This window comes from Crocodylus porosus, unplaced genomic scaffold, assembly GCF_001723895.1.
Source record: "Crocodylus porosus isolate Cpor-Errol unplaced genomic scaffold, CroPor_comp1, whole genome shotgun sequence".
NCBI classification, from domain to species: domain Eukaryota; kingdom Metazoa; phylum Chordata; order Crocodylia; family Crocodylidae; genus Crocodylus; species Crocodylus porosus.
The window spans coordinates 328,127-355,931 of NW_017728935.1; the positions used below are offsets into that span (position 1 = coordinate 328,127).

General features: G+C 46.2%; 1 protein-coding gene across 4 annotated transcripts in view; it reads right to left on the reverse strand.

The window, feature by feature from the left end:
* SRGAP2 (SLIT-ROBO Rho GTPase activating protein 2) overlaps positions 1–27,805 on the reverse strand; it is a 160,266-nt gene that overhangs the window by 84,879 nt on the left and 47,582 nt on the right. For 3 of the 4 annotated variants that reach the window (XM_019546531.1, XM_019546530.1, XM_019546533.1), the window contains exon 2: positions 9,416–9,608. In XM_019546531.1, the coding sequence (XP_019402076.1) occupies positions 9,416–9,608 (193 nt within the window). Of the gene's footprint in view, positions 1–9,415; positions 9,609–18,079; positions 18,154–27,805 lie in introns of those variants that run through there. The other variant, XM_019546532.1, reaches the window with a different exon arrangement.

Below are 27,805 nucleotides of genomic sequence, written 5' to 3' on the forward strand. Positions count from 1 at the left end.
TATATATATACATACACACACACACACTCTCCAAGTATCATTCCTCAAAGAAAACCTTAACGCGTTACAAAAACTGCACCCACGCATCTGTTCAAAGGCACCTGAACCAGTTACAATATCCGCATCGTGCACCACACACACAAGCAACTTCTGGTCTCACACAAAATTGCTTCAGCTACTGCTCAAGTGCTTTGTCTCCGGGGTGGGATGCAATGCCGTTGTCCTAGCACACAGCCAAGCCACAGAGGGAGAGGTAAAATATCATCGTTTCCATCCTAACTGCAGGCAGACAGCACTGAGGAGGACTGCTAGCATCCCCACCCATTTCAAGTCTCAGAAGGACTGGCAAATTTTATTCTGGTTCTGATTTAAGGCCAGCCACGAAGGAGGAGAAGTATGAAATGTGAACACTGTACAAGTGATCCCTATCTGTAAATCAACGATCAGCTTCCATTCAGTCTCCTGGATTTGGCAGAAGTACTCCCAACAGGTGAACTGTGCTCAAGGTTAGCTCAAAATAGGAGCAAGACAGCTGAAAAGTTTGGAGATGTTCCCATCCACAGTACTAGTTCAGCCAAAGCTAAAATTCCTTCGTTCAGGGGACAGGAGACAACGATGCTGAGTTTTCCGTTAAGCAAAAAGAGACGGGGCAATGGGACTGGAGCAGGACAGCAGTCGATTTAGGGACCTTGCTGAGGCCAGGCGTAAAGCTTGTGGGTTTTGGGGAGCGAGGGGAGGAAGGCTGCATGCAGATTAAAAGAGTCCACAGAGCCAAGCTCTGTGGTTGTAAGGGATCCTCCACAACCCAAAAGGTCTCAGCTGGCCCATTCCCAGATCAGTATGGAAGACTGATCCCAAGCACCCGACACGGTGTAGCTCATCCACCGGATTTGTCCAAGGAAGTCACCGACCAGCAGAGAAGTCTGCTTTACTTCACTCAGGAGAAAGAAGCAGAGGCTAGAGATGTTCATGAAGGCAGGCAATAATACTGATTCAACCCAGCAGCAGAAAACATGCCTCAGGTCTGCTAAACAAGAGACAGCGACTTGGGGAGGAGGTTAACGCAAGGGAACAAGAGCCAGGGGAGGACGGCGGCACCCCCGGGAAACAGACCCAAAACATACAGCCTCCGAGATCGGGCCTTTACATGGACGCTGCCCTGTCACTTCATCTCTGCGAGCGCACCAAATTCAATGGCTCCCCTCCAAACTTATCACTAGAAAGCAAATTTTCCACTGCTGCCACAACATGAAAGGGCAATTTAGGAGGGACACCAGTGCTGACAAAACGGTAGCTTCAGGGACTCAGTTTATCCAAGAAGCAAGGGAGAAGCAGCTCAAATCTTTAAGTGCATCATTTATATTTCATCCGAATGACAAGGAACTGGCCTAGTCTTCAATGCAGGTCGCCCAATTCATCATGCGACATCAAGGGCCAGCAAGTCGTCCTTGTCCACAATAGACTCAATGTCCTAAAGTCTGTGCCACTGTTAACACTGGGGACGCTCCCACCCTGGTGACAACAGCAGATACCATCTGTGCCAAAAATCCTTCAGTGCTTCCCCCTTAACACATGAGGTTTTGAAACCTTGAGGGAAAGCCTTATCTGTAGAAGGAAGTAATTTTAGGTCCTAACACCCATCGTCATTTCCAGCTTTTGCACATGGTCACTACTTTATTAAAAAAATATGAAGGGGGCTTGGGGCAGAGAGACTAAATTTAGTGAAAACGTCCATTCTGAAGCCTCCCTCTGAACAATCACAAAGCCTTGGCAAGCAGAAGCAATTAAAGAAAAAAATAGGCCAAGTAACACCAAACATTGACTGCAAGCCTTTAACTACGGCTTGTATTAAACGGGAAATTTTATTTCCTGGGTGAAGAATAATATTTTATGCCTAAGGGGCTCATTACCTGAGAAGGCTAACCCTCCAGGGAACCAGAACTTGCCAAAGATCCGGGTTACCACCCAAAGTCCACATTAACTAGGTGATGTCCTGGTAAAGCAATCCATCGGTGACAGCTCAAAAACTGATACCACATAGCATGCAGGCTAGAAATTAATGGGTTCCCCATGTAACTACACAGGAAGAGGAGGCATCCACTTTTACACATCTACACACCATTTTTTCCTAGCCCCAGTGCGTCGGGAGATAGTAAGCACAGTCTGCTCTGACTGGAGAATCCATCTTAGTCATTTCTCACCTCGCCTCAATTCCAGCATTTCTGTAGCGGCCGCCAGCTTTTAAATCAGGAGACTGAGAAACCAGCGCCCTACATCCGCAGACCTCTGACCTTCACAGTCGACACGGTACGCAGCATAATATTTCTGACTATCGGCCTGGACGTAGCGCCCACCGAATCCACGCTGGTATCAAAGGCAGAAACGCCAGGGACGTGGGACAGGCTTTGGATTGCGAAGTCTACTTCACAGCACGTGGCTAGAAAGAGAGGCCACGTTTATACTAGGGAAATTAGGGTCCTTAACTATCGCACTGGTGGAAGAAATCACATGCAGACAGGCCTGGACAATCACCACTTTGCCCACCGCTGGGTTAGGGGATAAGTCCAGCCCGCAGAGGCCTCCATTTCTTAGCAGCCCCTGCCCGTGCCACCGGGGCCCGTTTCCACGGAGACCCCAGGAGTGGCAGCGCCATGATGGCACGGGGCCAGGGTATCCACGGAGACCAGCCCCAGCGGCGCTGGCAGGGCGCGCGCAATTGAGTGGGGAGGCGCTCCAGGGCTGGGATCTTGCAGCAGTGACAGAGCAGAGCTGCAAGCTGCTGCCCGTAGGCCCCGGGCAAGGGCATGTAGGCACCAGACCATCGCTCTGCACCACACCGTCCCCGCTGGAATATCCCCGCCCCGGGCCGGGCCCGACCAGCTGTACACCCTGGGGCAGTCTCCACGGAAACCCTTGCCCTGCGTGGTCACAGTGCCGCCACTGCTAGGGTCCCTATGGAAACCAGCCATCGTGACGCAGGCAGGGTCTGCTGGGAAATGGAGTCCGGCCACATCCATCATTTTGCCCCACCCACCCTAACCCTATTCTAAACAAGCACAGGTGATGTGGTGGAGCACTGGACCATCTCAGCTGGCAGCTAATTGTAGATCTTTGTTCTCCAGAAACAGTGTTTTCACAGATCCTTTTTTCTAATGACTGCTCTCAGGAAAGAGACAATTCAATCCCTGGTTTCACCATGCGAAACACTCAGTGGCCAAAAATATTACCGTGGGAACATTTATAACCACCTTATAAGGTTGTTTGGTTTTGCACAATTAAACCATCCATTTCTGTGGTCAAAACATTTTACTAAAAATCCCCCCCAAAGCCTCCGTTCCCCCTCCACTAAGTAAATATCTGAAAACCTAAGGATCCATCTGCAAATTCTTAATGCACATCAACATCTAGTTTCCCCTTCCGAAAGCCAACTTGACACTACTTCTGCCCATTGTACATCCAAAGACTTTCAAGCACCGACATATATGCTGCTCCCCACCCCCCACTTTCCAAAGATTTTAGTTATGAACATCTGTTGTTTACAAGTGCTCAGCCCAAAGGCTGCCAGACTTATTCTGCATCCTCTGCTTCAATGCAGAAGCTGCCAAAAAGTCGTCTGAATTTCATGCTGGGATGTCCCAGCCGTTCTTTGATTCAGGAGTTGACAATTGCTGCTTCGCATCCTACTTCCAAAGATTATCCTGGCTTTCTAAAGCCATTTTATAATCCTGGCTTAAAATAGCACAGCCTTTTTAGTCAATTCCTCCCTTTAAGGAAGTTGCTCAAGATTTGCAATATTACTGATGTTGTTCATGGTGGAGGATTGAGCGATCCAAGGCACAGGTAAGGTTCTTTAGGTTGGATTAAAAAGGTGCTTGGGTTGAGAGTTGGCAAAACCACACTGGACAAGGATGGGCCCTTCAGTAAATGGGGTGGGGGTGGTGGGAACCAACCCAAATGCAGCCCTGTTTCAACTGAACAACTTGTCAGAGCTGAGGACAAGTCATAGTGACATCAATTCCAGAGGATGCCCCCATTTGAGTCCTCAAAACAGCCAGATTTTTAGGAAGAGCTGAGTATACTCGACGTATGAAAGACCATCTCCTGTGACAGCAGCTGCAGCTAGAGAAACTGGGCTTTGGGGGAAACCCGCCCCTAGGTTTCTTCTGAACTCTACCTCTTCCAAAGAAATACCAAGCAGAAGGCACCAGAGAAGGTGCGGGGCAATTCCTCTCTGCTACCAATATTGTCCCGATGCAGTCTGCTTAACTGAAGCCCCTGTTTTAAAGAGGTGCAATATCAGGATCAGCAGCTCTAAGTGACAAGGCATAATGTTAAAGGAAGAGAAACCAGAGTTCATTCCAATTTTGTCATCAACTTGCACGTCACCTTGGTCAGGGTTAAAAATCATCTGTCCCTCAACTTCCCAGGCTGTAAAATGGAGGACGCCATTCACCTACTCTTGTAGGGCTGATATCTTCTAGGGAACCCCGTTTTATATACGCGCACACACCCCTCTGCAAAATACTAGCACCCTCTTTCAACACCATCATTGCCTAAGCATAGTTTCTGATCAGGGAGCCAACACCAGGAGGAAAGGGCCAGCAACTTCAAAACCCCATCCCATTGCCACAAACACACCGTCACGGGTTTCTTTTTTGGAAGATGTGGCCGTCTCACCGAAGCCCGTAGTTCACAGTACTGGTTTCTCTGCAGCCGTGTTCTTGTGATCCACAACGGCTGGTAGGGGAAATAATTTCCATTTCAAGAGGCAGACTTTGGGCCCTTTGTCCTCGACAGCATTCCCCTAACTGAACGCACTCGGAGTAACTTGGCAGTTGCATGCTAGCTATTGACTATGAAAGTAGATGCAAATTACAGGGTAACTGCCTGACAAAATTTCCTCTTCCCCAGTATCATACGAGACCTAAAAACTGCAAGTGACATGGTAACCAGTCACCGAATGACATGGTACCATCCAACATAATTACCACATTATCCAAAGGAACGTGTTATTATCCTATATTTATAGGGTCGCGGCCACCCAATTACAGAGTAGCCACAGGGCTGTGCATGTCCTGTAAAGTCATGCAATACCAGAAGTCCACGGGGATCAAATTCTGACAGCTGGCTTTGCTCAGATGGTCTATTAAGAAGCTTCAGGTTTGAATGCGACTTGAAAATTTGCACCAAAAAAAGGACATATTGGCTGAGTTCCCTCCTCCTCTGCTCAGGAGCGAATTGCGCTTGTGATAAGCAATTAGGATTTGAACTCAACCCTAACTATCCAGCTTATGTCTACAAAGCATTCACTCAGATGGCCCAGTAACAATAGCAGTCCATTAAATATTAACTACAGGCACATTTGACATGAGAAATCTTGGAGACATGGGGATCCTTCTAAGAAGGGCAGAGGAACAAAAAATAATATAAGGCCTCTTTGTCCGAGGGAGACAGAGGTTTGCCTCTCGCAGAAGTTGACCATTTCTCAATGTCCAGCAGGACAAACTCCGCTCCCACGAAAATGGATATTTTGTGTCACACCGAGCATGTGGAAAGGCGTAATATGGTAATGGGATGTCAAAACTACCCCGTGGTGTCATTTCAGGAGACCCCACAAATCGCGCCTCACTCCAGCAAGCAGAGAAGATCCTGCAGGGAGCGGACCCCGTCTCCAAAGGCTGCTGCTAGCACAGCCCCTTCCTCGGGTCTCCTGCTAACTCCTTCCCCCCGTAAAATGCCCCCAAGTCACTTTGCCTTACCCACACCACGGTGGGTTTTTTTTGCTGGATGATTCTCTCCTGACCACGGTCATCGTCTTTTACTACCCTTACTATTCGGGCTGCCTCGTATGCTTGGAGCAGCTGCAACCGCCTCTTTCCTCCTTCAAACCATCCCTAAAAGGCACTTCTGCTGCATTTTAACAATCATTTCTAAAAGACTTCTAGGTTACCTAAAAACCTATACGTTTGCCTGAAAAAGCATAGGTGCTGCATCTGCTTAAACTGTTCCCTATTGCAAAGGCGGCGTTTTACGTTTGCAGAAACCAAAGCGTTCCCTGGCTCCTCACAAGAACCACAGTAGGTAAGTGGCTAACCCCACCTCGTTCCCCGCCCCGTTCAAGGAAGGGGAGACCACATGCTCTCGCAGACGCAACGCGGGGCTGGCTCCAAAAGCATCTCAGCTTCCAATTCTCACTGCGCAAATGACTCACTATGGCTCGTGGCCTCAGACAAGTCATTGCACTGCCCCGTCTCAGGCCACCAAGCGAGAGGATGGTGCGTAAGATGGGCCTCATCAAAAACCATATGCTGTGTACGCTACATCCCGTGCGAGACCAAACGCTTTTTTCCAACAATGCTATTCCGACTTAAACTCACATACCCTAACTTTGCCACCACTCGAAACCCTTGTCTGTCTACTGTGCAAGAAAGCAAGAAGTTACAAATATGATACCTCTCCCCAACAAAACAGAACAACAACAACAAAAAAAAGTCATGGCACCAATTGCTTTTTTCCTCGTTTCCTCCGCGAGGCAGCTGGATGCTATTACCAAGGGGCTATGCTGCAAACAGCACCTGCAGCTCAGTGGTACAACTCCATTGCATCTAGGCCTCTCCCGCAACTCTTACAACAGGCAACGCTCACATGGGAGCTGCACAGAGCTCACGAATGACATTGGACCCTAGTATGCCACGGTTTGGGGAAATCTAGCTCAAGATTTACAGCCATGCTCGAGCCCCTCCAATCTTCTGCTAGCCTTCAGTATGGTGACACTGTACACTGTCCCACCAAGCAACAGGTTGCTGGCTTACTTAGCTGTTCATTTTTGAAGTATTACTTGTTTATTTAAAATGACCAAACAAGTTACCAACAGAGCAACAGACAATAAACGTCTTCAAAGCCATTACTACTCCTGCGACCAGAAATCCATCCAGCACCCGATTAGATCTGTTAGAGGCAAAGAGAAAAAAAACAAACAAAAAACCTAAGAGTGTGACCACTGTCAAATCTGGGCTCCAAAATAATTGAAGGAGCATATTCCAAATGCAAAAGGACCTTCCATTTTGAAAATTCATTTTTGGTGGCCTGAGAAAGGTGCGTTTGAGGAAGGGCCGACAGGATTGCTCCAGCCAGTCTTAGCAATGACTGTGGAACCTAGCGATAAAGCCGTCTCAGGGCACGGGGCTCCTGAACCTTCAGGGAAACACCTAGAGCCGCACCTGGAAGAGGATAGGCATCTACTACGGAAACACCACTGAATATGGCTCATGCCTGGCTTAGAACGGCCGCGTGCCAAACTCACTGGGGCTTTTCAATCCCTCTGCCACTGGGCAAAGCTGTTCTTATTTTTCACAAGCTAGCACAAGTGCAAGACGAAGCTCTGTTGTATAAAAGACGCTGCACAAACAGAAACCCAAAAGTGATTTATTGCAATGTCCTACCCAACTGATTAACACGTAGCGTGCCACATCTTTGGAGACGACTCTACCAGCGGCAACAATACTCAAGATCCGATCTAAGCCCTCTGACCAGGAAGAAAGCACCCCCCATCCATTACTAAAAAAAAAACCCCAACGCAAGAGTTTTGCCATTTGGCATGTTCATGTTCTCCCTTAACGTAAGTTTATCTTCTCAAATTTCACTGGAAAAATAACAAAAACGGCCCAACTGAAGCCACACAGATACTCAAAGAGCTCGAGAGATGATTTCTTCAGTCCTGTTTTAGTGGTGTCTGCACAATGTGAACAGCTTACAGTTTTTAAAAAGGCCTTCACTACCGCTGGAAAGAAGGGCAAGGGGGAAAAAAAAAATGTTTGCAACACAATTACGGCACTATAAAGAATTCTCCCGCAATCTCTGTTTAATAGCTCTGCCTAGGGGTCAGGCTTCGCAGGTGATGCAGTGCAGTGTGCATGCTTTAATGAGAATATTTGTATTAAGTACCAGTTTGGCAGAGAACAAAAGGTGAATCGCATCAAAGCTGTATAAAAACAGAAGTCAAAAGGGTGACTATTTAATGGCTTTGAGGCAAAGGATTTCTAGCAAGAAAGGAAAGCTGCTGCTCCGCCACCACGCTCCCTCAAACGCGGTAATAAAAAATAAGAAAAAAAAAAAAATTAAACCCACCCTGATAAAGATATTGCTCCGATTCAAAACACAGCTAGAAATTGAAATAAACTGCATTTTGGGCGGAGGCAGATCCAGATGGATCTGATCAGCAGAGGACAAGCTAATCTGTCCAAAGCTGAAATGATTCATATCCCAAGGCTGCTTTTGCCTGGAAATGCCACCACAGCTGCTATCCTGACAACAAAACTTGACAAGCTTCATGCATTGTTGGGATATCAGCTGCAAGAGCTCCAGGGAAGAGAGTCAGAGCTTTGTTCTGGCAATCTAGCCCCATCTTGGTCTCCAAACATTAAGCCTCTCTATATTAAGCAAACTTTGCGTGTGCACATGCATGTGTGTACACATATATACCCTGGTCTAAACCACAGTTAACAAGTATAAATTCATGCCTTGAGGGAGGGAGGGGAAGAAAAATGAGACATTTGTCATGCCAAACATATTTGCAACACATGCTGTTTAACCTTATTTAAGTGGCCAGAACAGTAAGGATAAAGGGTGGGGGTGGGGAAAGGATAGGAAAAGCAGCAGCCCAAGACAACCTCCTGAGGCCATCAGAAAGTATCATTATAAGCCAGTGAGACGTGTGTAAAGAGAGTTGCACTATGAGCTCAACCTAACCTGTGCAGAAGCATCATTTTTACGGACTGACCGAGATCACATGAAAGCATCGCTGCATGAATGGAGATAACATTATAAGACAAGCATCTTCTAGTTAAGAGATTTGTAAGCATGCCCATCGTGTTAACAGCTAGGTACCACAAACACTTCACAGAACTGGATCCACTTGAAACCCCAGATCGTGGCTGTCCAAGTACTGTGGACACAAATATTTTCTGAAAGGTGTTTTGAGTTGCGCTGTATTGTTTCAGCCCAATAAATCACTGGACTAGGACAAGTCACTTTCTCAAGAGCCAGGATAAAGCCACACAAATATAGAAGAGTCCCTACCACCACCCACAGCACCATCTCTGATCAAAAACCATCCAACTCTACATGCATCTCTCCCCAGTTAAATTATCCTCTCTGGATCATACCTATTCCCTCATTCCTTTCCCCTTGGGCGACAGTCCACCAGGATAATTCGTACTGTGCCGATTAACAGGCTATCATTCAGAAGCAAAATAAGGTCTGCATTTGTAGCGCAGATGCCACAGCCTGGGAGAAGGAGTGCTTTCTCCCACCGTGTATCGCAAACCACTGGCCCCCACATTCAGTATTTCAGCTCTCTCCTCCCACCCCAGGGTGCAACCCCTCAGCCTCCAGAAGGAGCTCTGGAACACCGTACTTGAACTGCTGGTCTTTGGTGCTCCTCGTTTTAGCCAGGAACCTCTCAGCCAGCTTCTCCAGGTTCCTCGAGTAATCCGTCTCGATCTCTGCCTTCTTGCGGAAGAAGTCCTGCAGGTCCTGCAGCAACTGGACCCGGAGCTCACATTGCTGGTCAAGGCATTTCAGCTGCTCTATGAGTTGGGCACGGATCTCTAAGAGAAAAAAAGGACAAGAAAGCGCCACACATTAAACAGAATCCCAATCGAAATATAAAAACCAAGCAATACAAAAGCTGGCCAGTAAATCAAGGTTGCGACAGCTCTCCCTCCCCAGCAAGCCATCAACCCAAACCTTCCACAGTTAACTGTATCCAAGGACAGAAAAGTGGCTGCTATTGTCCTGTGGCCACAAAGGCCACAGAAAAGTAACCTGGACTCCAATACAATACACTTACAAACTAAGCATTAGTGCTGAAGACTTCATCCGTCAAAAGTATCCAGGGCATATTTGGCATTAGACGCAAGTGGTCACTGCCCAAAAATGTACTGACTCTCAGGCTGGAGAGAGGACTGCAATGCTGCAGTCCCCCTTGTCAGACCGAAATCACTCCAGAGAGACTCTACCAAACTCTTCTGCTGACTCTTCCTGAAGCAGAACCAAGGCAGCTCTGACTTGGGCATTCCCAAAAGGCACCAATTTGGGATTATTCAGTTAGTTACTGGGACTCCAGCTGTGCAGCTCATTATAAACCCAGCACATTGGAACAGATAAAGACAACGCTTCGGAAAAGCCAATAAAAAGGCCTTTCCTCTCGGGAAAGGTCTCCAGAAAGAACATTTTCTCTTCTTTAAAAAAAAAAACTCTGGGCAAAATGTGCATCTATGCTATCCTCTAAACCCTGACAAGTACAAGAGTGCTTTAATGCAGTTCAGAAGCAGAATCATCATTAGCGCTATTTCTTTGCATTGGTACAGCATACTGCATCCAAGGATTTCAAAGCTAGGCTTTCACACCCTCAGAAGAGCGTTCTGCAATAGGCCATTAATCTCATTTTACTGACCGAGGAGCAGAGGAACAGGATGGCCAAGCAGCAACTAGCCCCATGGTCACGCCACTAAGAATAAAGCAGAGAAGTCTCAGTCTCTGGCCCTAAAAATCTGCGTCCCCTAATTCCCAGGTAGGCAGCTAGTAGAACGGATGCTTCGCTTTTAGCTGCAGCACTAAACCAAACAAGAAAATAATCAAATACGCACTTTCATCTCGGGGACTCTGGGCACATTAAATTAGAGCTGCCTATTATGGCTAGAGATTTGCTGCTGGTTTTGGAAAGTGTTTAAAGCTGAATTTAAACTCCGCCACATAAATAAGCAAACTGTAGCACTCAGCATTCAGATCTTTTCACGCACAGCTTTTGTTTCTGCCTACGGACCGCATGCACGCTCAGCTTTATGATAACGGCCCGATTTGGAGCTGTGGTTGCCAGTGATTTATTCCTACAATGAGCCAGCTGATAAATAAACAGTGGAGTTTGTTAATTAAAAAAAAGCAAGAGCCCAAGTTTTCTTAGGGTGATCTCTCCTATTGGTCCAACTATGGAGTCAGGATAAAGTTAAACATCTAACTTTATCCTAACGCCACAGCTGGCCCAATAAGAGAGAGAGATCACCCTAAGAAATTCTTGCTTCTTGCATAATTTCTGGAACATCGCAGACTCTTACACTACCTTAAAAATGTTTTTAAAAGACCATTTTCACCGAAATGAAACATGCCAAAGGGTCGTCGATTGGCTCCCCAAGCACGTTTGTCCTCTTCAGAGCAGGGGCGCTGGACCCGATGATCGCATGAGGTCTCCTCCAGCCCTAAACTTCTGTGAACCCGTGTGAAGCGTCTGAATTGTACCTAATCTTCTACATTTCTGACCTGCTGGACTGGCTGGTGTGAGTACGTGAAGAGCAACAGCTCCGAGGAGCTGAGGATTCCCAGGGAAGTGACCCTGCGTTTTGGAAGGGCATGAGCATTGGATGGAAATATTTTGGATTTTTTGTTCTTTAAAACAGCGAGGATGAGAGTTAACGCCCCGCGTTAAACTGCAGGCCTCTCGTGCATGAAGGTGACCTTTCACAAAGCAGTTTAAACAGGCAGCTTTTTTTCCCCCTACAGCATCACCTTCAAGGGAGTTTGTAATGTGCAGCTTGAGCAGCAGTTGCAACCTGTGGAGCCCGAACACAGCACCCCACGCTGCCCAGTCTCTGTAGCTGCCACGGGAGTGCAACACTACTGGGCTGTAATTCTTCCTTCCGGCCGAGGACCGCTGGCAACCAGCAACTCCCAAGCCTCTCGCCGGGAGAACCCAGGCACAGGTTTGAGCTGTGCACATTTATTCTCAGGCAAGACATCTTGCCGTGCTCAGCCCTGCGGGCACAGGGAAGTGCCAGTGACAACTGCCCCCTCTTGCCTGGCCCGCTGCCATTTGTTTCACAGTCGGGGCACCACAGAAGCAGCCCAAGAAGGCACGCGGGCAGCCTGACCCTTGGGCTTCAAGCAAGCGGCTGCTGCAACCCCTCGGGCTGCAGAGCGCGGATGACCCTGCTTTGCAGAGCACTGACAAATGCTCTACCTGTTGTATCTCTGGCAAATTTGTGACACATGTTTTCCCTGCTGCATGCTCAGTTCCAGATGGCAGTAATATTTCAGGATTAACGGGGGTTGTGGGGGGAGGGGAAGGAAGCATGACTGAGCGTAAACACATTAGATCTGCTAGCAGTTATTTAAAAATTTGCTGCTTGATCTATCCCGCATTTCATCCCCCTTCAGCTTGCTCCCCGATTAGAAAGCCACTAATGGATTTGCCAAGCTTTGTATGTGCGGTGAGCTTAGTAGTGTGCTATGCAATTAGACCTCTCCATTTGAGGGGTGGCTTTGTCGTTAAGACTTTGCTAAAGGAGAGAAGGTGAGCTGGCTAGATAGAGCAGATTAAGGCACAGACAGAGCATCCCATAAGGGATGCACAGTAATATAGTGTTTCCTTGGTGTAATGAATCAGTCTCCTCACCACTTAACCTAATGCTCATTTGCAAGTCTAGCAGTCAGAGTGCCAGAGAGAGCGAGAGAGGGAGAAGAGGCTGCAAGACGGAGAGCCACTCCTCTCCTTTCCTGCACCCACTTGTCCTGGTAAAAAACTAGCCAGGCCTGTGTTGACGTCTCTACGGCCGAAGGAAAGGCTCCTCTTGATTTTAATGAACTCCGGCTCAGGCCTTAGGCCTCTCACAGGGGCACAGTCTTTGAAGCTAGTCTACAGGAGTGGCAGAGGCACGCGGGAAGTAGATCCTCATCTGCGCAAACAGCAGCTGAACGGGCATCATGCGCTGCAGCAGGTCAGGGGCACGTTCTTAGCAACCTACTATGGAAATACAAGCCCTTGGCTCCTTTTCATCTTATTAAAAGTGGGGTCTGAAGCCTTTTCATTTAAGAAGGGTTTTATCCGCTTAGTGTGGGAGATGCGTGTGGCCGTGTGGAGTGCTGCTTGGAACCTCGCCAGCAGTGAAGCCCCCCCATTTGAGAGAGGATCCTATCATACGATTCTTCAATTAGCTGATCTATTTCTTTTAGATGCTCCTGCCGCATACTTCGAAAGAAAAGCATCTGTCTCCTTACATTTGGCATACTGCTCTTTTTCCACCAAAATGGGAGCTGAAAGTTAAAAAAATGGTTCAGGTCTGTGCGCTTCATTGTTCGCGAACCAGAACGCTGTGACATCCACCACCAAGCTCTCAATGTATTTCTTAGGGTGCTGCTGCTGCTTCGGAGAACTGAGACAATACTGAAAAAGTGGCCCTGCTATTATGGAATTTGAGGGCTCGGAAAATAACTTCATGGTTTTATTTAGCATCCGTATTTCATCTACCAGATTGCAATAGGTACAAGCAGGGAAACATGAACAAATGTGGACATATGCTCTTTAAGATGCAGCAGACCAAGACTTCAACCCGCACTGGTTCTCTCTATTTCTACCCACGTGACTACCAGCTTGCACCATTAAATAGCCTGTCGATTGAGCCACCGTTCCCTATCCTGACATACCGGGGCGATCACTTGTCACAGAGACGTAGGTAGTGCGATCCCTTTGCAAACAAAACAGAAAAGCAGCTTTGGGGTTCTCTGCTGAACCGGCAAGACGAAAAACAGTTCAGGCCCAGCAACTGCTTCTCTCATACATCCATCTGTACATTTAGGGCTTTGTTCCCCGCTCTGTGGTTTCTCGGGGGGGCGGGGGGGAAAGGCAGCTACTCCACCGGTGCACGCATGTACAAGCAGCTGATGTTAGAAGCAATACGCAGCATGTGTGTCAGAAAGCAAGGTGGGTAGGGGGAAGGAGGGGAGACTGCTAAGAGGGGTAATGCAGTTGTTACATGACCTGCATTAGTTATTCCCTCCCACTCCCTGTTAACCTTTCATTGATTGTTATAGAAAGTGGAAGCAAGGTGAGCTCAGCACTTCTGCACCAGCAACATGCTTGTAATAGCTCAGGCAAACGCTCTCGTAGCAAGTAGAAGAAAACCACAGCAACTCAGTGTAGTGACTGCAGAACCCACAAAGGGCCAGAAAGGTGCAGGGCAGCCTCTATTATTTGCATTGATTTCAGCTGTAGTTGGCATCTTGCATCATGGAGACGCATGCAAGGGAGAAAGGACTAGAAAAGAAAAAAAAAAAAAAGTCAGGGGAACGCGCTCTACACTGCAGGTTCAACGCAGTAAACTCAGAACCTGGCCCAATACGGCTACATGCTGAATGAGCTCAGCATCCACTGGTTTCAGCAGGATACTGGGGACGCTCAGAGATTCAGGCCTCTTTCACAGTGAGCACAGCTCAGTCTTTTAATGAGATGGACTTCAACTACACAATACAGATCCCAAGGCGAGAGTAAAACTAAGAACCCCCAAACACCAGGCCTGTTGCACCGGAGGCTGCAGTAGGTGACATGAAGCCCCTTCTTGGCCTTCAGTGGCAACCACACATGACAAAAAGGGCTCATTTCCTAAGGCTCACCTTGTTAAAACGTGAGCACCTCTAGAAAACACCATACCAGTCTGACTATAAGTACCACAACGAGCGCAGTTCACTTCCAACTTAATATTGAAGTTTCTCCGAACAAGCTCTCTCACCCGCCCTTTGCCTGCTAAACACCATGGCAAATGGGTAACCTTTTCCTCCCACAGAATGTGCTGCATCAGGACTTTTTCTCTGTAAATAAACTCACTGTTTCTGCAAGAGGAAAAGTAACAGCTGATAGGGATGCGAGCAGTGGGGAACAATAGGCCATTGAATACCAGTGCACCCAGTCTGAGGGGTGAAGTTAGAGAAGGGCAATCTTGCTCATCGATTTTTTTCAGCAGTGCTTTGCTTTGGCCACAAATAAAATAACATCAAGAATGCAGGAATTTCCTGGAGCTCCCCGAGCTTTCAAGGGCATAAAATGTCTTCTTGTTATCCCACTGCTTGCACAGGCCCCGAAGTTTTTTCGAACATACCATGAGAACATACCAGGGCACAGTCAAATGCAGTGCATGTGGTAGAGCTGTGGGTTACTGTATTACACAGAGGAGCTTTTCTACCACTGCAGGCACAAGAGCCGCTGCTTGCATATTGTGCTCTCTCTTTTTCATCTGTCCAGTTGCACATCAGAATTATCTTCCTCCTTCTAAAAAAAAAAAATCCATTTCCCTTTTAAAAACATTATAACCTTTGCCAGCGCCATCATTTGTTATGGGCCAAGTCCCAGGACCAGCAGCACCCTGAATCCACTTTCACACAGCTGCTATTGTCATGTCACGCAGACATTCAAGTCTCACATCATCCATCACTGGAGGCCCTCAAGCTGGAAGCATTTCCAGCCCTTATTACCAGGCTGCTGGATTTTCAGGTTAGCAGTGCTGGCTCTCAGCAAAGTTGCACAGCTCAGCCTCTGTAACTCTTACAAGAGTAAAATGGGCTTGCTTTTGAAAAGTACGGCCAACTCCACGCACCAAAAAAAACCCCAAAACCCCCACTGTACTAAAGAGAGAACAAAAATCCAGTGCCACCCCACGCAGAGGGCGTGTGCCTCTATTTTTGTACCTGGTTTCCAGCATTGCGACAGCATCAGCAGCTACAGGAAGTGCAGTTCCAGTTTACTGCTTCCAAGGGAAGTGGCAGCTTCCGGGAAATCACTGTTACAATACTGCCTGCACTAGTTACTAGTGGGCAGTAGAGCCGCATAATAAGTATTATTTCATCTTTAATAGTAGGTCGCCATCTTTCTCATTCATCTGTTTTCAAGGGCAAATGAGCCTTGATCCCCACTGGAAACTGAAGCTTCAGGAATAAGGAAGAAAAGAGATTTCTTCAGGTTCCTGCAGAGTCAGTGGCTGAACCAAGATTAAAACCTCCTGCCTTCTCGTTCCCCGTCTTGGGCTTTGCCTTAAAATGCCGTGCCGCGCAAACTCCCTCACTAAGCACACGTTAACACGTCCCCGGGAACAAGAGGATGCCGAGAAAAAACGGTTCTGTCTACTTACAAACATGAGAAACAACTGCCACCCACTGCACCACGTTCAACGTTGTGTTATGACGTGCCTTAGACAGAAAGGGCAGAGGTGCAAAGCATAATATAATCCCAGAAGATCTGCATTCCTTTCATAGCCAACTTCAACACTTCAAGCTCAGCATTTCAACATGGCTACGAGAACAAATTCAAGTTGCCACCTGGCTTGCCTTGTAATTTGAGAGTTAAGGTCGGCAGAGAAAGCCGACACTCAACCGTCTCCCTTTTATTTCCATTTATCATTCGGCATGCTCCCCTTAGGATTGGTATGGGACATTTCAATGGATAAACGACAAGAAAAACAGGAAAAATAAGCTAACGGGAGGCAAACACGCAAAGGACTGCTGAAGGTGCTGGACTGTTCTCTCCCTCTCAAGTAAATATGCTTCCAGTTTCATTTTTATTTTAAGCAAACTGCTTTAAAAACAAAACAACAAAAAAACAAGAGTGAAAGCTTAGCAATTCCTCGCTAAACATTTACAGAGAAAGCAGTGAGAGTTCAGAAACCACTGCGAACACTGGTCTGCGTATACTCCGCTGCATTAGTATCCAATCCAAATGGAAATAAACGGCCTTATGCCATATCCAACCTTCCACAAAAACCGGCCAATTAAAGTAACAGGGCAATAGGTATACAGCACCCAGACATAGTCCTGGGCTCTAAATACAATGAGGATTCAGCAATGCATAAAATGCACGTCAGAACAAGCTGTACTCCTCTTCCTTTACACTTTTATAAGGAGAGCTGACTGGCAGAGATACATTTTTGATCCTTGCTATTTGAATACAAATTCACTAGCCTAGCCTTGCTACAGATCCTTCAACTAACCAGTGAGATGTACAGTTAAAAACACAGCGTTTTTGTTTTCAAATATTAAGGACTCACTACATTTGCGCTATCCACGGTAAGGAAATGCCATCCTGCAGAACCACAACTAGAAGTCACGTCTTCATGACCTCACTTCTCTACTCAAAATTGCGGGCGAAACTCTCCTTTTTTACTTCCCTTCTGAAAAGCAAAGAACTATAGACCCCAAATGGTACCTACATTGCCACGAGCATCCTTTCCCTTGCAGAAGGACTGTCCCATTTGCAAGGCCAGCATTCAACTGAGAACGCCTCGGACTCGGTGACGGAAGTGTCAGCATGACTCGGTTCGGTCTAAACCGCCCATTCACCTCGTCAGCTCAACAGGATGGTAACAGCTGAACTATTCAGCACTGGGGAGGCCTCACCGACAGTACCGTGTACAGCTTTGGGTCCTACACTTCTCATAGTTTCTAGGGTCAGAAGGGACCCGAGCAGATCATCTAGTTCGACCCCCTGCCACAGCAGGAAAGAGTACTGGGGTCAAACGACCCCAGCAAAGTGTACACCTAGCCAAAAAGGACGTGGACAGACTGGAAAGAGTTCAGTGGAAAGCAACTACTATCATTAGAGGCCTGGGAAGCATGACTTGCGTGGAAAAGCTGAAAGGACTATTTAATATGGAGAAGAGAGCACTGGGCTATCTAAACGGACCACAATGGCTGCAGTACCAAGACAAACTTGAAGTCGAGTCCTGTTTCCAACATCCCTCTTTCACACCTTTTCTGCTCGGTCCCTGGGGGCTTCCCTTTTTGCCCTTACTGCTCCGACCTCACACAAGACTTTGCCATTATTGTCCTACGTATCTGATCAGCTGAATTTACACGGAAGAAACCCCCAGTGGTGCATAGACCACACCTCTACTTGATGTGTGCAAGCAAAAAGGCATCTGGAAACCTTAATACTTGGTGAGGGGCAGGGGGGCACACACCCTGACCTGGGCCACGACAAGCAGTGAGACTCCTTTTCCTGGCCCCAGACAGATGTCCAAGAGCATCCCGGGCAGATTCGAGGACAGCGGGACAGAGCATCATTTAACACGGAAAAAAAATACTGATTGTGCTTTGGTAAGCAGAGCGTCTCGTGATCCCTGCCTCATCCTTTTAGAGGCACGAGCTTCATGTGAACAGCCAACTGCACTTATTCCTCCATCCCAAAAAGCATCCCCCCCCGCCACCAGCACCTTCTAGGAGAATACCAGCTCTAGTGACATGAAACCCAAGGGGAATTAAATACCTTTCTGTCGCTTCTGGTACAGGAATGCAATTGCTGAAGACCTCATAGCTCCACTTCTCCACACTTTTACTCATACCACTGATCTCAATGTAATCTGCTTAAAGCTCTTCAAACAACTTGGCAGCTGGTTTAATCCTTCCCTCTAGATGGGGTAACTTCTACTAGTTCACAGTTCAAGTTTCATTTTTACATCATTTGACACATCTGCTTCCCCAAAGCTGCTTCTGCTAGGCACCAAAAGGTTCCTTCTTAATAACAGACATTCACCACCGTACTGTGTCTATACGAGAAAAATTAGGGAATTTCCCCTCTGGATCCCACCAATGAGAACTGCTGTCAAAATTCATTTGCCAGCTGATCATTTGTTTCCTGGGAGTGTGACGACACACAAGAGAAATGCTTTCCCATGTGATTTTGCAGAAATTTGGGAAGTCTCTTGGGGAAATTCAACTGCTCAGTAAGCAGAACGCAAACAAAGCAGAAACGAAACCCATCCTCCTTGGATGCCATAGTGACTTTTCCTCCTTAAGACGAGCTTTTTCACAATCGCCGTCGTGACACGAATGCCCCTGAAGGTACGCTTTAAGCAGGAGATGTCTCGGCGCGGAGGACGGCACCCTCACCAAAAGACGGTTTTGGGGCGGGCTTAGAGGAAAGTCATGACAACTCCTACCAACCACTGCCATCTGGATAAGCAGAAAGAAAAAGCTGGCTCTTGCTCTACAGCGGGGGAAGTTTCCCGTTTAGTCAAAAGGGATGAATCACAGGGCTTTAACTCAAAAATAAACTGGTCCCCCTTTTGCCTCCTTCAAACCTGGCCTGTGGACCCTAAGGAGAGGCTCTGGACTCCTTTCAAATCACACCAGTGATTCCTTGCTCCTGAGGTCACCAAAGGAGAGAGAGGGAGTTTCTGCTCAAAACAGTTTTCAACACAACCTCCTTCACTAGGAGGTAGACAGCATTTTTCTCTAGTAAAACACATTGCACTAGGACATCTGGAAGCACTCTATACCAAAGTAGTAGGCCTCCTAAACCCACTGTGATCAAGTATCATCATCATTTGATGATTAGCCATGTTAACTGAGGCACACAGAAGCAAGCTGAAATGTCTTATTCAGCATCACATGGTGAGCTACCAGTACGCGGGTTTTGACCTCTTGGGTCACCTCTTCTATTGCAAGCCACGTTCCTGCACAGATAAGTAACATCATCGCCATACAAGAAGTTTCATTTCTTCAGTGATTTTTCTACTTCATAAGATTGCTGGAACTGAAGGGCAAACCAGGTGAATCACAGACTTGACAATTTGGTATTCCAGGAAGAACAAGAAATCTGCACTGATCTTGAGACCCCAGATACAACAGACACGCCAACATGACACGTTCCCATCCTAGTCCCAGATGCCAAGGCATTTAAAAAGCAGGACGACTTGGGAAGGGGTTGGGAGGTAAAAAATAAAAGGAAACTGCTCCTAGTTTGCATGCAAGATTTTTTTTAAAAAACCCTCACCCATGCAGATCCGCTGGCTGAGCAACGGCTCTGCAAACTTGCTGCCTGCCATCTTGCCTAACCGGAAAAGTCCCTTGCGACTCCTTTGCGAGGACTGGTCCTCCTCACATTTTAACGTCATATAGATTAAAGACGAGCAGAGATGCTCTAAAGTCCTTAAAGCAAAAGCAGTCTGTACATTGGGAGAGGCAAGGGTGCGAGTTCCAGACTGAAGAGCTTCAACTGCGGCCCAGCGAGCCATTCATTTTGCGGTCCACAAGCGAGCGCACGGGTCACAACTTCACAGAGCTCCTAAAAAGGTCGACAAGCCTGAATTTACAAGTATGACTCCTGCCAGGATTTTTTCCTCTTTCAAGTGATTCAACAGCATGTCAGAGGCAAAGGGCTCCAAAATGAGCAGGCAGCCACCTTATACAGTAGGCTGAAGCAGTAATTTTAGATTGTGGCCTCGCCTGCTATCAGTTTGTTCGACAGAAACTCCCGTCTCCCGAAGACTATAATTAACTTATGCTCTACATGTTAGAGAGACGTGCAATAAGGCAGACATTGGTCATTTATCCCTTTAAAACTCTCCAAGGAGGTTACGGTTAAAGCTATAGTTTAGTTTAGATATATATTCCACTTAGCTTCAAAACTTGACCAAAAGCAGGGAATAAACCTAAAAATAAATATCAGAAAACGCTTCTGGGTTGGCGTTTCTAACATCGTGTTGCTAACTGATTTTTGAGGTAGAGAGAAGGCTTCAAGGAAGTGAGCAGAAAAAAGGTCTGAACAACTTGGAAAACACAAAAGAAATGGTCGGATGCGCACATTCCCAGAAAGGAAGCACACAGCCAATATGGAAGTCAAACATTAAAAGGAAGGAAAAACATGGCAAGATCCCTTCAAGTATGGTAATATTACAATACAGTGCCTTTGGGCATCCTAAAACCAGCTCTTAAAAAACCACTAAGCATAACCTGATTACAGCCAGACAGTCAGAAAACAGCATCATGTCTGGATCGCCATAGCCCCTCACCTGTCTCTGAAGAAAAGGGAGGGGAGGAATGACATATAGCTACATTGTGATATGTCACAGGGCCCAGGCGATGGCTGGAATTTGCCAAAAAGTCTGACTATTTGTTCCTATATTCCAGCTTTTCCATCAAGTAGAGATGCAGCAGTTTGGTATAAAAGATTGAGCTCAAATGATTTTTTTTAAAAGTAGAAAATAAGGCTGTGACAAACAGGCAACAGTCTGTTGGCACTTTTGGAGACCACAGAGATAAAATGAGTCAGAAAGGCCTACAGCTATGAGTCACAAAATCAGAATTTCGTAGAACGAAAAACGCACCAGTAGTCAAACGCTGTCAATGCGCAGCGGCGTTAAAACCTCCTACGGCACGTAGGGCCTAGTCTGCTCCAGCAGACGTGACAAAAAGGGAAGGAGGAAGGAAGGAACATAGTCTTTCGCTTAGGATGCTACAGGCAGGTGATCTTGGCTGTCTTTTCTACCCTGCCAGTAATACTGCCTGGCCTGGAAAGATTCATTCACCTCTACGCCTCAAGGTCTTTGAGCAAGGGATACCGTTGCTTCACTGCCTCAAAAGGAATGAAAAAGTATTCAATGAACGATAAGAGCACTTAGATAAAATGTTGCTTTAGCATTACAAATTCTTCTACTGATTATTCATCCTAGTCTGGATTGTTTTAAAGCATGATGAGGTCATTGATGACCACGTAAGACTTAACGTAAGTGCAGTACACTGCACTTTCTGTAACAGCAAAGTTAAGTTTGGGTTTTCCATTTATTACACAGCAAGATACTGGAGGACGCTTTCACTCCCTCCTTCTCCCCCTGCACGTCTCATTATATTCCGAGTCGTTAATTTCTCGGGTCTCTCGGATCTTGTAGCGTCTACATAGAGATCTATGTAGAGTCACGACAAAAGGGAAAAAATGTCATTTATGTTCTGAACATGCCTTCATTACATTCAGTTGTGCACTACACAAAACCACATCTGGTGGGATGAAAAATCCTACACGTTTCTACCGTGTTTTCCAGCTATGGATCTCCATAAGCTTTTACACGTTTACAAATACGCCCCTGTCACCCGTGGCACAACGAAAGCCTGGTGCATCCAGGATTCACACGCTGGGAAACTCAAAGGGCTTGCCCAGAGGCCAGCCCTCAAATCAAGGCAGTACTTAGACACGTGCTTAAAGCTAACCAGATGGGCTAACAGAAGTCAAGAAGTCGCTTTAACGTGTGTAGGACTATTAATTTGTGCAAGTCTATTTTGGGTGGTTGGCACTTGTGAAGTGACACTAACACAGACCATGCTATTGGCATTCCTGGGGTGGATGTTTAGAAAGCAAGTGAGGATTGAACTTCCCGGCACAGGATTCAGCGTTGCAACAAACCTGGATAATCCCCGACGTGGTCAAGAGTCACCAATAAACTATTGCCCATCACTGACCCAATAACATTAACCATAGACAAAGCCACAGTAGTTGTGACGAGCCCAAGTTCAGCAGCACACGCAATAAGGGTTTCCTTTGAAATTCAGGAACTATATGATCAGCAAGCAAAGTCACTAAGCACTTTATCAATACCTTTCCAAAGGGTCCTTTTGAAAGAGAGCTCAGGTTTTAGGCCTACTTGTCTCCCTATGAGGGTCCACAATGTTTGAAAAGGTTTCTTACATACTCTATACACATCTTCAGAGATAAGGACTATAAAGAGGTGTCGTCTCCCTTTAAAAACATCTCAGCTCTCCTTTTCTTATATTATTTCCTGCCTCTAATGCTATGTTATCTTAGGTTCAGTGTTGTAGTGCTTTTTTGTTGTTGGTCTGTTTGTCAGGGGTTAGATCCAATTTACACAACGGCGCAAGAGGCAGATAACTGCAAGGAAGAGAGATAAACATTTCCAATAATGGCATAATAGCAGTCCAGGTCTCCAGAGGCTGGGGGGGGAAAGAAAAAAAAAAGGGGGTACCTACTCTTTCTTCTCATTAGAGATAACTCTGAAGCTTGCTACATTTTGCAATGCTTCTTTGTATTTTTATCCCTACAGAAAGCAACTTTCCCCAGGTTAAAAGTAGCAGTTCATTTCCTCTAAAGACAGTCCCAGCTTTGTAGCCTAAAGCGCTAAGGTACAGACAAATGCATCTAATTTGAAGAGCAATCAATGCCCAGCCATTCTTATCTCCAGCTCATGGTGTTAATATATATCCACACATCCTGCGGTGCATGGCTGCACATTTGAAATAGCTGTGCATTTTGCAAGACATAGCATATGGTGAATTATGCAATTTAACCTTATCCACGCTCTTTTGGGCAGCTTGTCAGCGCTGACTCAAACTGCTTCCTGTTAAACCAATCCTGTAGGGAAGAGCGAAGGAGGCTCGCGGGGATTTTAGATTTCGGAAGAATGCTCTCCCTTCTGAATGCCCTTTTGCCTTCCTGCTATCCTGGGGCTGCGTCTCTCTCAAGTCCCAGACTTCCATACATAACCTACCACCCATCTCCAGTGACTACTTGAAACTGGGGCAAAATGCGGCCCACGGGCAAAACGCAGCCCACCAGGCCATTCTATCCAGCCCGCGGAGCCCCTAAAAAAAATTTAGAAAATTAATATTTAGCTGCCCCTGGATGCCCATCGTGCGGCCCTCGACGGCTTGCCAAAACTCAGTAAGCGGCCCTCCACCTGAAATAATTGCCTGCCCCCGATTTAAACAATCCCTAAATTCTTATCGCAGAAGGGGATTCCTTCTCCCAAACAATTGCTGGACCCAATATGGACGAGAAAAGTGAATTTTCAAGTGCAACAATTAAATAAGCCAGCAGTTGATTTTCAGCCTGGATGGAATACGGAGGATTTGAAAGACACGCTGAACATTTTGAGCTAGCCTCCTGCCAGATTTCTCATGAGCCAATGAGGGGTAAGACATCACCAGAACATAAGTTTCTATAAAAATGTTCCCCCGGGGCGCCCGGGGATTTCCACTGGTTGTTGCACAAGACATGTCTGTGCAAAAAGAGGAGGAAGGGGGTGGAAAAAGAAAAACAACAAAAAATGCTTAGTTCCTCCTGGCCGGAGCTAGACGATGTTCTGGCAGACTGCACAACACGGCACTGAAGTAAAACCAGCCCCATTAACATGGTTTCTGAAACCAATCCTGTCATTACCATTCAACCTTCCACCTTCAATCCCCACTGTATTTTCCAGTTAGATTGCAAAATAAATTGCCTTTGATGGCAGAGTTTTCATCAGTTGGGCAATAAATACAATTTGCCTGGTCTGATATTCTTAAGGAACAGCGGTCCTTTGACAAACGGTCTTAAAGTGAGAGGTTTTGCATTTCCTTACAGACAAGTGAAAAGGTCTACTAGCGAGTGCCAGGAGTCAACACAATTATACTCAGTTGTCTACAAAGCCCAACATTACAAAATTCAGTGCCTCGCACATTGAGGAGGAGGGGATAAGGAGGTCTTCCATCTCAAGCCACTGCTACTGTGGTTGGACTAGAGCAACTGGGCAACAGGAGATATACATTCAAATCCTGGCCCTGCCACTGCTTCACTGTGGGCACGTCTACATGAGATGTGTTAATGTGCATTAGCCCAATTTAAAGCAGGTTATGGGCACATGTCGACATGTGCACACCCTTCAATGCGCATTAAAAATGGCAAAATTAGGCTAATCGCATCTAAACGTGATACCTGAAAATGCAGGTATCAAACTTCGGCGCGATTAGTTAATGCACATTAATGCATGTGTAGAAGTGACCCAGCACTAACTTTAGTGCCAGGTCTGCCAGCCACTTAGGGCACATGGCAGGGCCGCAGGGACTTGGCATTAACTTTCTTGCCAAACCCCTGCACGTGTAGACACCTGCCAAAAACCGCTTAATGCGCATTAAATTTCTTCAAAGAAATTCATCTACTGTAGTACTGCTAGTGCATCCATCACCATATTATATGGACATCACACTTTCTTATCAGTGCATTACTTTTTTTTCCCCCCTGCCTGTCAGACAAGAATACCACCTATACTTAGGAAGCACCAAGAGCCGCTGATGAAAACCACTATCCGACTCTGCCCCAATTCAGAATGGCTTCAAAGTTACGCACGCTTTCAAGACAGCAATAAATAAATACACCACTTACCTCCTACATAGCACAAACGTGGCTCTCTCACACACGACATTCTGTGGACCTGAGCAACAAGAACTCACAGCTAAATCAGTACGCTGTTACGTTCAGCATTTTGGGGGGAAATGAAGTCCAAAATGAGCACCATCCTGGTCCAAGGTCAGCCTCAGGATGCTTAAATACACAGAGGCAAAATTAAACCCAGACACAAAGTTACTTCACCAGCCTGTAAAGCATGAATATGAATAAGCCCCCAGCTGTTAGAACAGCAAGGTGTTATCAGCTCACTGAAATTTCTCTCCCTAGAAAGCATAAGCAGCTCAAGCTCTTACCCACGGAAACTGCCATACAGCATTTCAATTCACAGGGGGATACTTTAGCAAAAGAAGACCCATAAAAACAATTAATAGAGAACTGGCATAATCAGTGGTTGGATACAGTTCATATGTTTAGGCGCTGAAGATGTAAATGGCAGCCAGTCTTATATACAAAGCTCCACTATCAACCCAAGACAGTCAGCCCAAGAAGGGTGTGTTTTTTGGGTTTTGTTGGGTTGTTGTTTTTGTTTGTTGGTTTGTTTGTTTGTTTTTTTGGCGGGGGGGGGGGGGGGAAGAGAGAGGAGGAAAACGTATAAAAAGCAATCTGGAGTAATCAGATATCAAAACCTTTGATGGCCAAAGAGAGCTCTTGCACTAGATTTAGGATGAGTTTTATAGAAAGGTTCTCTGGAGCGGTTATATATTGCAACAAGTCTTCCCATGTGATGTCTTCCAATCTGCAAAATTAAGTGAAATAGCCTCAGCTTTTGAATTGCTGCCACTAACCAACCAAAGCAACCATCCGAGCCTCTACCATACCACCAACATATATGAATATTAGACATGCAACACCTGAGCAAGAGCCTGGCTGCGTTTCAGTAGTGCCTGACATGATCCACGAGGATCCTGCAGGATTTCAGTAGCTGGCACCTGTATCATTCTTCGAGCATCGTGAAGTGGCAGAAGCATACAGTATTAATTCACAGGGAGCGGCTCCTAACCCATTCTCACTGTGAAGTGGATACAGCTGGCCAGAAACACAGAGCAGCCTGTCTGCGTTGACTAACTGGGCACTGATATCCGAGTCGAGGAAGAAAGAGGAACCAGGCGCTTTCAGCTCTTCATTTCGCGGAAGGAAACGTGGGCACTTCTGAATGAAGAACGTTGTACTGAGAGGCTTCATGCTAGTGAACAAAGGAAGTGAAATTGCTGTATTAAGGGAGAGGCTGGCACATGTTTCCAACAGAAACATCTGCTTAATCCAGCACAGGAAACCTGTCTGCAGGAAACAGCAAAGCAGGGCTGAAAGGCAGACACCATTGACCCCACTGCATTCCTGGTAGCAGGGAACAGGTAAATACGGCCCCTGAATGGATGCACCGATTCCAGCGAGCACATTCGTTCTGGCTATCAGGATGTTTGCTTCGGGCCCCTTGCTCTTCGGGGCATTGTCTGCCTCTTGATCCTATCCATTATCTAGTGCCATAAGAATGCTTTACAGAGAAAAGTTTAGATAAGCAGGCCTTACTGAAGAAAGCCAGGGAGAAGCAAGAACCACAACCTGAAATCTCGCCACGGTGACAGCCTCAGATTCCTATACAGATCAGACAATTTAACAGCTTGCCGCTGCCTCTATCAAACATTACATAAAAAGAGAAGCCCCCCCAAAAAGAGACCTCCTTATGCAGCCATCTGCTTCTGTCTCTGCCAAACCCCCTTCCTTTTTCTTTCTTTCTTTCTTTTTTCTTTTTTTTTTTTTTTAAACCACTATAGTAGATCTATCTTCTTTACCTGAAAGCCAAGTGGCCTGACTCCAGTATATTTTAACAGACGAGATCCAACTTGGACCTGTATCACAATCATATTACAATCCACATAAAAACTTGAAAAAGAAGCATTAACTTTATTTTCTCACTGCTTTGTACCTGCGTTAGGGCTCCCAACCTAAATTTCCATCACAAAAACACAGGCAGACATCGAGAGCAGCACCAGCAGGTGTTAAAGGAGGACTCTCAAATGCCATTTCAGCCCCTCCACGAACAAGTCATCCAACCTGCATCTCACTTGCCATGCTTCCCTGTTACGCATACGGGCCATAAAACAAGGCTTCCATCGATCTCCATTAAACGTCGACAATTGAGAACCATCAACGGCACGCTGCAAATGCAAATACGTTCATCTAACGCTCACTACCACACGCACTCACACTTGACTGCTTAACATCACAGGGTGGGATTCAAGGAAGCCTAATCAATTCAGTGAGGTTTGACTGCCGGGTATAGATTATTACCATTTTCATTTTCACTCTGAGAGTTATACTTCTTCTTCTTCTTCTTTTTTTTTTTTTTTTTTAAAAACAACTGCAGGTGCTGGAAGGGGGGCATGCTTTTTCAGACACTGGTTCCTTTCATTTCTTCCACCTTCCCCAGTTTCTGACATGCTGCAGTAAGACCTCTGGGTACAAAAGCTTCTGCATCTCTGATTTAGAAAGTCTATAAAAGGTGCATCTCTGATTTAGGAAGTCTATAAATCTACCTGCCTCCCGACTAACACAGCTAACTACCTCTGCGCTAGGCTTCCCCATTTCAAAGAGATTTACTCTTTCCAACTCAACACTACTCCTTCGCAACCACTGTCCGACCCTTTCAGCATCCACTTGGCAGAGTGGGAGTACAAAACGCCATGTAGAGGAACCATTTAATAGCAGGACCTCCAGCCCAAGGTTTTACATATTTATTTATTCTAGCTGAGTGGAAAGTAAAGACTCCACCTATTAGTGATGTTTGAAACAGAAGTGAAAAGGCTCCTTATATTTCTACCTTAAAAAAAAAAAAAAAAGAAATGGTTTGGCTGCATTATGCCAAATATTGCAAGGATTTTAATTTTCATGGTAGAACAGCATTGAGCTGAATTGAATTATTCATGAGATCTATGCAACGTGATCATTATTTTTGGCGTTCAGCTTATGCGTGTGCCACGTCAACTCCTTTTAGAAATCCCAAATTAGGCAAGGTACATACACATCGTTAAAGCAATGAGG